Consider the following 11,643-nt stretch of genomic DNA (forward strand, 5'->3'; position numbering starts at 1 on the left):
CAGGAATAATCGTCTTCCTACTATTGCCGTAGAATTGGTGTATGACCAATTAAAAAAATTAGATGCATACACGTCAGTGGGACCAGATGATCTTCATTTGAGAGTGCTGAAGGAGCTGGCTGATGTTATTGCGGAAATCCTGGCAAAACTCTTCCACAACTCGTGGCATCTGGAGAAGTCACTGAGGACTGGAAGGGGGCCAGTGATGTGCCCATCCATAAGAAGGGCAGGAGGGAGGACCTAGCTTAACTTCCATCCTAGGGAAAATCCTAGAAAAGTTCATCAGGGAGTCTATCTGCGATAAGAGTGCAGAAGGTAAGATTCTCAAGGATAGCCAGTATGGCTTCTTCATGGGCATGTCTTGCCTTACCAACCTCATCTCCTTCTATGACCAGGTAACTCGCCACCTGGGCACAAGAGAGGAGGTTGACATTGTATACCTTGATTTCCAAAAGGCCTTTGATCTAGTATCCCACAATGTCCTCACAAGAAAATTGGAGGATTGTGGGCTTAACTCCGAGACAGTCAGGTGGGTGAGAAACTGGCTGCAGGATAGAACCCAGAGAGTTGTAGTGAATGGATCTGTGTCATCCTGGTGAGAAGTGGGCAGTGGTGTCCTGCAGAGGTCAGTGCTCGGTCCAGTACTTTTCAACATGTTTATTAACAATTTGCATGTGGGGGTGAACAGCTCACTAGCCAAGTTCGTGAACAACATCAAGTTATTGGGGAGCGTAGTCCTACTTGAAGATAGGCTACAGATACAGGTGGACCTAGACAGGTTAGCAAGTTGGGCGAATCGGGATCTGATGAAGTTCAACGTTGAGAAATGTAGTCTTTCACCTTGGGACAAGCAACCCCCAACACACCTACAGGCTTGGTGGCACCAAAATGACTAAAACAACAAAGGAAAGAGACCTGGGGGTAATAATAGACCACAGTATGAATATGAGCTAGAAGTGCGATGCTGTAGCCAGCAGGGCAAATAATATTGTGGCATGCCTTAGTCAGTGCATCTCCAGCAAAGCCAAGGGGGGGATTCTTCTGCTCTATTCATCACTGGTGAGACCGCAGCTGGAGTACTGTGTCCAGTTCTGGGCACCGCACTTTAACAAGGACGTGGACAAGCTTGAGAGAGTCCAAAGAAGAGCCACCCGTATGATCAGTCTTGCATGGCAAGTCATACAAGGAAAGGCTGAGGGACCTGGGACTCTTCAGCCTGAGGAAAAGGCGGCTGAGAGGGGACCTGGTAGCAGCTTACTGCTACACTAGGGTAGTATATCAAGGGCTCAGTGAGCAACTGTTCACCAGGGCACCTGAGGGGAAAACCAGGAGTAATGGCCACAAACTCCTGGAAGACAGATTTAGGCTCAACATTAGGAAAAACTTCTTCAGTCAGGATATCCAGACTGCGGAATAAGCTCCCTCCAGAGGTGGTGCAATCACCTAACCTGGAAATCTTCAAGAGGAGACTAGACAGTCACCTTGCTGGGGTCACCTGACCCCCAGTTACCTTTCCTGCTTGGTGCAGGGGGCTGAACCTGATGATCTTCCAAGGTCCCTTCCAGCCTTACAATCTATGAATCTATAAAACTAATGTCGTTTTAGTTTTCTGGGCGGATAGTTTCAAAATGTTCTAGAACTGGCAAGAAACTTCCTATAGATTTTATGTTTACTGTAAACTAACTGTATATACTGAAAATTTAACTAGCGACCAAAACGCTGGCTTGCATCCATAGATGCTTCTCAAGCAAATCCCGGGACGTCATTCTCCCCCTGTACTCGGCCTTAGTGAGGCCTCAGCTGGAGTACTGTGTCCAGTTTTGGGCTACACAATTCAAAAAGGATGTGGAGAAGCTTGAGAGAGTCCAGAGAAGAGCCACGCGCATGATCAGCGGTCAGGGAAGCAGACCCTACGATGACAGGCTGAGAGCCCTGGGGCTCTTTAGCCTGGAAAAGCGCAGGCTCAGGGGTGATCTGATGGCCACCTACAAGTTTATCAGGGGTGACCACCAGCATCTGGGGGAACGTTTGTTCACCAGAGCGCCCCAAGGGATGACGAGGTCGAATGGTCACAAACTACTTCAAGATTGTTTCAGGCTGGACATAAGGAAGAACTTCTTTACTGTCCGAGCCCCCAAGGTCTGGAATAGCCTGCCACCAGAGGTGGTTCAAGCGCCTTCATTGAACACCTTCAAGATGAAACTGGATGCTTATCTTGCTGGGATCCTATGACCCCAGCTGACTTCCTGCCCTTTGGACGGGGGGCTGGACTCAATGATCTTCCGAGGTCCCTTCCAGCCCTGATGTCTATGAAATCTATGAACTATAACTTGGAGGAGCAACCTAAAGATTTGATAACAATGATAGAAAGCTATATTTTTCCTGAGTGAAGGCTGAGATACTTGAATGTTTTAATAAATCCAAAGGTTTGGCCAATTATTTTCGATAGAATTTGAATTCTATCAAATTTGATTGAATTTTACGTATTGTAAATGTTAGGGTATGTTTGTAACATCTATAAAAAGTAACAATTTTCAAGTCTCTTCAAAACACTGCAATTTCATACTTTGCTTATTGCTCAATGTCAGATTTAGAATTTTTATAATTATACATTTTCTTGGTCAAGGAGACAATGTTCTCCTTAAATCTTCTGAAATGTAAAATTATTTGGATGCTGCAGACCTCCAAACCACAAAAACAAGACACAGATTTAGCATTAAATTCAAAGGACCAATCTACCAAACTCATGGCTGGTCATGGTGGTCCCTTAGTTTATTTCTGTGAAGAAATTAGTAACTGCATAAGTTGACAGGGCTCCTGCTGTGAACACATACAGTACGAAGTCAGAAGCACAGTAATACATTTTAAACATAGAATATGAATATATCAGAGAGAGAAAGTCACCTCCCCATTTACTAGAGTACAAGTGATAATCAGATTTTTAAAGAACAGAAAAAACCTAACTACTCCTGTTATATTTCTCAGTTCCCCAGATTTAGAGTCCAACCCCTGATCAGTGTCAGTTATCACTGATATCACCATGAAAGTCTGAGCAGCTATGACTATTGACAGGCTGATGTGAGAATTCATTCTATTCCACATTTGGCTAAACAAAGACACAACAACAGGGTTTTTTCATATGAGAATTTGAAATGGGAGGAAGGGATCCTGGGATTCAAAATTAGGAACTGGGGGGAGAAATAGAGAACAGAGAGGTAAGGAAGCCTGCCTTCTATCCAGCAAAGTTATCCTTTAATTGAAGAAAAATGAGGAGAGCTTTATTTATATGGTTGGGAACCTATATTCTTGTAGAATTTTGTACATAATATATACCAGATGAACAGGTATGGTCAGTTCAGTAAACCTTTTAAGGACTGCTTCTTGGCCAGGTATAATCAGAATAAGTGGGAGGAATGATTACACCAAATAGTTTACTACAAATTTTATAAAAACTTAGGATAGCCAAAATTGTAATCCTCTAGTATTTTCATTTTTTTAATCTATGCAAAAAAAAAAGGAAACAAAAATGAATACATTTCTACATGTACAAACAAGTTTAAGTGTTATTTCTGACACTGAGACTATCTGCAGTCTACGGATCTTGTTACACAGGGGTGGGCAAAATGCGGCCCATGGGCTGGATGCGGCCCACCAGGCCATTCTATCTAAAACATTAAGAAAATTAATATTTAGCTGCCCCTGGCTGCCTGTCACATGGCCCTCGATGGGTTGCCAAAACAGCAAGCAGCCCTCCACCCGAAATAATTGCCCGCCTCTGTAATGTTACACCTTACATTGTAAGCCACACAAATGTTGATCAGTATTTGTGCTAGCTCTGGTTTGGAGTTGTCACTTGTTCAAGAGAACTGAAAGATAAGTATATCTTCCCCCACAACCATTCTGGACTTGCCTCCTGCCCCCTCCCTGCCCCCACATCCAGGGTCAGTGGCAGCTGAGCAGGCAGGTTAACCCTTCCCTGCCTGCTACCCTGGGACAGACAGCACAGGCAACCACAAACAAGTAAGCTGGGAGGGAAGTGCGGCAGGGAGCTCGAGCTGGGCCAGTGGGGCAGGGAGTGGGTGGGGTGTTTACACTAAGGTTTAGCCTAGAGTGGTCACACCTTAGTGTAACACATGCTGGGTAACACAGATCAGAGATAATCCTGTCCTGGAGTGGCATAACTTTGACCCAAGTAACGTGTTTAGAACTAGTTTCAGGTGTTAATGTGCAGACAATCCAGGGGTTAAGAGCTCCAGGAGCCACCCAAAATTACAGTGTAACAAGGTCTTACCTTATATTCCATAAGCACCCAAAAATAGCCACAGAAGTTAACCAAATGACCTATCTAGATACAGAATCATTTTGAAGTTCTTTTGAAGTATATGCATATTTTAGATAGAAGGAACTCAAGCACCTCAACTATTTTCATGCATCTTTAATCCTTTTGAAAAAACAACCCCCCCACCCCCTTCCCAAAGGAAAAAAAAAGAGGAGGAAGCTTCGATCAAGGTTGCATTGGAGCTTTTTCCATATTGCCTTTTGGCCATGGACAGAATGTTATGAAAATGAAAATATTGGGGCATATTATCTTTCTAGGATATGCGTCACAGTTCATTGATGGTAAAAGCTGCTAAAAATTCAACAGGTCTCCAGATACTTATGCCTCATAACTGGAACTAGTCAATAACTTTCCAGTGATACCTTTTTGTAGGAAATGAAAACATTTTCAGGAAAAGAACATTTCAATTAATTTGTCAGGCAAGGTTCTTTGGATAGATGTAATCTCTTTTATTAGACCAGCTGATAAAAAAGATCATATCTACCCAAAGAACTTTGCCTGCCTACATCCATAGACCAATTACAGCTACAACCAAAAATTGCTTGAATTAATTTGGCTTTCTGAAAGAAAATGGGGAAAAGGTTTCAAAGCTTCTGAGACTTTTTCAGATGTTCATAAAATTGTATATTTTATTAAAATATTAATATAAAACATAATATTGTATTTAAAGATTGAATACAATTAGATTAAAAGGCCAATACAAAGCATGCCTGTTATGGAAGACCTCTGAAAATGGGATCATCTGTTACAGAAGACTTCTGAACATTTTAAATTTTCATTATCACATTGGAGGAACAATTTTTGAAAGGTTTTTTTCTGGAATTAGAAAGCTATTTCTAAACCAGCCATGTAGCTAATTGGAAATTGTAGTAAATCTGCAGTAAAAAGTTCTTATGGAAGATGTAACAGGCTATATTTGCTATCCTCATTTTGATGCAATGCTTCCAAAGGACTGTTTATATCAGTCTATGTCAGTGTTGTTTTCCTAGAAGTCTAGGTTTAGAAGTTGGATGTCTGAAAATCAGTCAACCATGAAGACAGAATATCCATCTCTACAGGTTCATTGTACCCATCTTGAAATGAAGACATCTGAATCTTTGTTTTTGCCTGCTGTGAATAGATCTCTCTGAAACTGTGACTGAGAGGAGGATGGTCTCCATCACTGATGGTCAAGTCAAATGGATCGACCTCCTTTATGTTACATTACATGCAGTGCTTCTATCAATCTCCTATTCACTTCTGCCTATGAGTGAATGCTGCACTGTATGCTACAAAAAGAACACATGGTTCTATCTGCCTGCAGTGGTATGCTACATCTGTCTTGTTTCACTAGATCACTGTAGGGTGCTGCAGCTCCCTGGGGTGCTGCAAGTTCCTTTCAACAGTGCCATGGGATTGCAAACGTTAGCATTGCTAGGTGTTTGAACAAAATGCACAAAATAATCCCAGAAATTTCAAACCATCGGAGAGGAATCCATAGTGTTAAAAATATTCTGATCTGTTGTCGTCTTTCTAAGTTCTTTGCAACAGAAGAATTGCTCCATTAATTTTTCTGTAGTGAAAAAAACTAAGAGCTGGTATTTTTCCAAAGGGTGCTTTGATTCTAATAAAGGGTGCTTTGAGTCTAACAAGATTAAGAACCACTGCATTATATTAACATATATGAATGCTATAGTTTCTTTTTGAACTGGAAGGTCCCTACTTTTGTTGCCAGTTAAAAAATATAAAAGTGAAATATAAAAGTGAGGTGCTAATTTTCTTCAGCCAACAACTTTTTTAGGGAAAGGAAAGGGAGCATGAAAGATAGAGATGCTCATATCCATGCTGATCACTTTACAGTGCAGAGAAGCAGTTGGGTGGTGTTGGAATAACAAAGTATTGTCATGCTATCAGGTTCAGGACTTGTAGTACTACTCTCAAAACTGGGTTTATGAATGATGCCTGTACTGAATATTTTCATGGTTCAAATATGATTTTTTTTAAGCTTCCTCGGTGGAATCTGGCTCCCAAGAAGATTCCTAAACATGGCACCATTGTGCCATTAAGATACAGATTTACTGTGGCTAGATGGCAGGCTCCTGCTGTTTGGATGAAATCAAGTTTTTGGTTCCTCTCAAGCCACATATACCATGCCGCAATCAATGTTCATTTGGAACCTGAAGGAGTAATGTTGTGATCAGACTGTTTGGCTTTTGGTAGAAACCCTGAGAGCAGAATTCAACTACTACCACTTATCTTTGTGTGAATGGCCTCAGTGCTATGACGAGTTTTAAGGGGATCCCATTGTATTGGAAATGGTGATTTATAGAAACATGTTTTTGTGACATTTTTGCAGGGAACAGGGAGACAAGCCACTCCTAAGGCTACTGAAAACAGGTAATCTTTTGGAGATACTGTAACTAGGCTGAATGATTATTCATACCCCAAATCTGTATTTCTTTCACACACAGCTGAAGTTTAATGGAGAGATCCAAAAATGAGAAAAGGAGTTATGTTGTGTCAAGACAGCAACTATAAGCAAACGGTTATACTTTTCGCCTCATTACTATTCAAGAAGGCAGACCAGTCTCACTTAATTTTCCAGCACACGTGTAAGACAAAATCTGCTATCTTCTTTATTTGTGGAAAACAAATAATTGCTTTAGTTTTAAAAAACATAAATAGTTTAAGGCAGTGTCTATTAGTCATTAGGTGAAAAACAAACACAACAAAAACAACTTTCAAGTAGATGCAATACCAAGGCAAATAGGGTATCAAACTTTAAACAATGGAGTGTGGCTTTAGAAAGTACTGGCAAACAATGAGAAAAAGGGTATATATAACTTGTGGAGTCAGGTTCTGACAATGTTAAATAAAGATAGCCCTCTAACCCCCCAAAACAGTGATCCCAAGATACTTTTCAAGTCATCTTAATTACTTCACTGACTAGTTACTAAATCTGTAATTGCATAACTGTTTAGCAATTATAAAATAGGCACGAGAAAGATTAAAAGCATTTTAAATAACATCTTTATTCTAAATGGCAGATCCAGGAAAAGTTACTTTAGATAACATAAAAGCAGCACAAACGCCCAATTCAGAGTGCAATGTTCTTCCAGTTCTTCTGAGATCAGATGAAGTAAAAAAGAATTCAAAGGTGGGCTCAGGCTGCTGCTATGCTGTGCACATCAATCTTTTAATTTGGGGTACAGATAAATAACAGTGACATTCAGTTCCACTAAACTAGTTACAAGCAGCAAATTTTAACGGATATTGTCAAAGTTATTTTCTCCTCCAATTTATGACCCATGCATCTAATTTCAAAATCAGTTGTATTAGGTAAATGAGCCAAGACTTAAATCCATCACATTAAGAGCTACATTATCAAAATCTAGGAAGCCAACTCTGCTGATCTCTCTTCATGTTCTATATACTCAGATACTAAAAACAGATTAATACTATGCGCACCCTGCTCTTTCTAATGGGATTTACTTTTCCTTACTAGACTGAAAAAGGTGAATGGTTAGGGTAGTTATAGTACATGCAACTTGTAACAAGAATCAATACACTTTCAAACCAATAACAATTATCCAACTTTGTTCCCATTCCACCACCAATAAGAAAGAATTAGTTTTGATTTCCTCACCTTTTACTCGGCTCTTCTCCCACTCACCTCTCCAACACAGTCACACAATGAAATCTCTCTCCTACACCTGAACAATGCTATCCATGTATATGTCTACACTGTATTCAAAAGTATCGCTAAATTGTATAGAGATGCACAGACCAGCAAAACTAGTCAATTCAGTTCATATTACAATAGCAACAGCATGGAGCTCAGCCTGGACTGACCACCAGAATATTCACTCAGCTTCCTGGAAGTGTTTTGTAGACAAAGCTCAAGTAGGATCAAAGAGGTTATTTAAGAACTGAAGCCATGTCTGCTCTGCTCCCGTGCTCTGTCTCTCACTGATTTACATTAGGAAAAATATACCAACCTCTCATTAAAGCATTCAAAACAGATATAGGGCAGATTAGACTACAGAAAATAGGGCTGGAAGGTGGTCACTGAGTCTAACCCCCTACTCCAAGATCATCCCTGCCTAAACCATCCTAGACAAGTGTTGCCTAACCTACACTTAAAATCTTTCACTGATGGAAATTTTGCAACCTCTTTGCTTAATGCAAAATGCAAGATCATGATTGTTGTATGCTTTATGAATGAATTAGGAATAAAGCAGTCTCAAACAATCGAGTTATGCCTTACAGTTGCCATTTGTGGTGAAGTGCATCAGAGGAGCACTCAGGGAGAGCTGAGTACCCTGCGGTGTGAAAGAACCAGCTCACATGTCCCAGCAGCTGAGGTTTGCATGGTACTGCATAGTCATTGGGTAATTGGGCAACCCAACCTTTACAGGCTCTACACAGAATATATGTCTGAGGGAGCCTCCAGACGTGCAGCTTAAGGCACGATGGGATCTGATGCATGATCCACACAATCAAGCTTCTCGGTTAAGTGCGTCTTAAGTGTAATGTGTGGCAGGTGCCTGAGATGCACTGTTCATACCCCCAGAGTTCACAGTGTTTACAAGCCAGAGAAAAGACCTCTCCACTGGTGCCCCACTAGAAAAGAAAGGAAGACACTATTTGGATATGTTCCTGTTAATAATTTTTTTCAAAGAAAAAAGCAGAATTGATTAAAAGGGTTAAAAAATATTCACATTTACCTTTTTACTGGAAAATTTGGTTTTAATTACAGAGACAATTTTCTCAAAGAGGGTTTGCACTCCCCCAAAATTTTTGTTTTAAATTGGAAAAATTGAAATTCCGTTTTAAATTGAAAGCTCTTCCCCATACAGAACATGTCAAAGCATTTTCCAGCTGGTAAAGATTTAATTCATATCCTTTGTGTGGACTCACAGGGGAAAAAACCTAACAAGTTTTAAGATATAACTGGATAAATGTATGAATGGGATTATATATGCTGTGGTTGTCTACAATGGCAGGGACTAGGTTTAATGACTCACGAGCTCCCTGCCAGCAGCAATGTGTTCCAACATATAGTTTGTACTACTCAGCTGAGTTAAAGCATTAGACCGAATGTAAAAAATGGTTACCTAATTAGTTATCAATCTCTAGTCAGCTGGATTTGACCTAAGGTAAAATGAACCAAGCCTGACTGGAGTGAAAAAGCTGGGAAATCCTGTTTTGAGGGGTTGGGTAGAATACTTATATGTACTGCTTAATCAAATGTAAAATATGTTTGGACAAAAGAAAACTACAGACCCTTAAAGCAATACATTTATCATCATGCTGTTTTAGAAACCCTAGTTATACTATTTGTTAATTCATTCACTCCTTTTTCAGGTGGTTGGCAAAAAACAATGATAATTAGATCTGAGATAGACTACCACTCCTTCACAGGGCGACAAGTGTATTTGTAATATGTTTTCCTGAAATGCCCTCTGTCTAATTTGCATATTGTAAAACTGAGAATAATGTAGCTCATACCTGTCATGTCTCAGTGCCCTCATATCTACATACACAGTAGTTGGATCTGGTCCAGATGTCCCCTGTAAACAACAATATTACCCAGTTAGAACCTGATAACTAGACAAAAAGTTAATTTGCAGTTCAGGAATAGCAAATGTGTGCGACTGCTAATTAAGCTAATAAAATGATCACACATATTTTAACTTACTGGGGGGAAAAAAAACCCTTAGCCTTGCAATATAAAAGGTGGACACTTACAAACATACCTACCCCTGTAGCAGTTGTTACCTTATGGATTCTAAGAACTTCAAAAGGCTGCCCAACAGCCAAATATCAAGACAAGCATTACTGGATTTCAAACAACTGAATATTTAGCAGATTGATACATACAAATATGTTAAATGTTTTGCCATATAAAAGAATGCTGAAGTTGCTGAGGAGAGTTTAATGGCAGAAGCTTGTGGACAGGAATGTAAAGCATGATTTGCTGAGATTCATCAACGCATGCAACAAAGCACATAGTTGAAGCTAAAAGTTATTAAAGGTAGCGCACGTGACATGAACCAGTATGGATTGAAGATCTAAAAGCAATTATTCTGTTCCTTTTAATCCTCCCACTGCATACTTGTAATGTGTTAATGCCATTGTATTTACTCAGGTAAAAGCGGGCTCCTTTTTTTGGTTTCATTTCAAAATGAAAGGAGCTGATGCAGTCTTGTTAATTGGTCTTTCTGCCCAGTGCTGCACTGCAATTTTGTGCCCTACAATGGTTTTCCCTTATCCAAGTGCTTAAACTCATCACAATATACAACCTAGATTTCTAGGACTAGGATCTCATGCTTTTTTTCCCCACTATACCCTACACCCTGCAGCCAAGAAGAAAGCTAAAAAAACAGCACAACTTGGTTTTGGAATACTAGAACTTTGGAAAGTCTGTTCTCAGCAGCTTCATGTATTGAAAACCACAGAGCACTTGCAAGAACTCCTACATCCGCTAATTGCAAAGATTTTCTACTTGGTGTATGTCATGTTCCAAGTGACAATGTTTTCTAGCTTATTTTAAATAAATAATGCAATGAAATTCCTAATAAGGAAAATATTTAGAGCTAGAAGAAATGGAACCAATTGCTACCCTATTTTCCTACTACTATGTTTGCTGGTAATTCCATAATTTATTCAGCACTGAACACTGCTATCAAGTTCCACTGATGGACAAGTTCCATGCCAAAAAGGGGGAAAGATTTGTTACTAGCTATTAATATTTACTCTACAAACACTGATCAGTAACCCACCACCGAGACAGAAAGAGTAACACAGCTGCACATGCATGTTAGCCTATTTAGCTTCTAGTACACAAGATAGAACATCCTATCTAGCCATTAATGACGTGATTATCAGTCTACTAATAAACTCAGCAGTGTAACAGACTAGTGCTGAGTGGAGAACTTAATTGAAGTATAGATTAATTTGAAAAAAAACAAACACACTTCTTTTGCCCTAAGAATTAAAAAAAAAAAAAAAAAAAAAGACCTGAGTTGGTTTATAAAAGAATGGAAAAGAGTTGAATTTGAAAATTAAAAGACAATCATCTGGTATTTGTTATCCTCAGTGTGAAATAAACAGTCAATTCAGGCTGCTTATAGTCAATACAGTTGATATCTAGATAAAGCTACACTGGACTCATTAGTTTATCATCTCACACAAAGGATCTGAAAATCTCCAAACTCAATGTCTAGTCTGTCCCACTGTTGGAAGCTGATAGGTGGGTATTTAGGGAACGTGAAAATCCCCTACCTGCTCGGCCAGCTTCCCCAGCCTGTGAGGCTACAGCT

The 11,643-nt window shown here is 39.8% G+C and overlaps 1 protein-coding gene across 6 annotated transcripts in view; it reads right to left on the minus strand.

Moving 5' to 3' along the window:
* The window catches only part of DIP2C (disco interacting protein 2 homolog C), a 203,134-nt gene that overhangs the window by 38,451 nt on the left and 153,040 nt on the right, over positions 1–11,643 (minus strand). For 5 of the 6 annotated variants that reach the window (XR_003094383.1, XM_025205760.1, XM_025205757.1 and 2 more), the window contains 2 exons: positions 11,606–11,635; positions 9,830–9,891 (listed from right to left, as the gene is read on the minus strand). Coding sequence is in view for 5 of the 6 variants with exons in the window: in XM_025205760.1 (XP_025061545.1) it covers positions 9,830–9,891; positions 11,606–11,635 (92 nt within the window). In the remaining variant the exon portion in view is untranslated. The remainder of the gene's footprint in view (positions 1–9,829; positions 9,892–11,605; positions 11,636–11,643) is intronic. The other variant, XM_025205758.1, reaches the window with a different exon arrangement.

Source organism: Alligator sinensis, unplaced genomic scaffold (genome assembly GCF_000455745.1).
Source record: "Alligator sinensis unplaced genomic scaffold, ASM45574v1 scaffold370_1, whole genome shotgun sequence".
NCBI classification, from domain to species: Eukaryota; Metazoa; Chordata; order Crocodylia; family Alligatoridae; genus Alligator; species Alligator sinensis.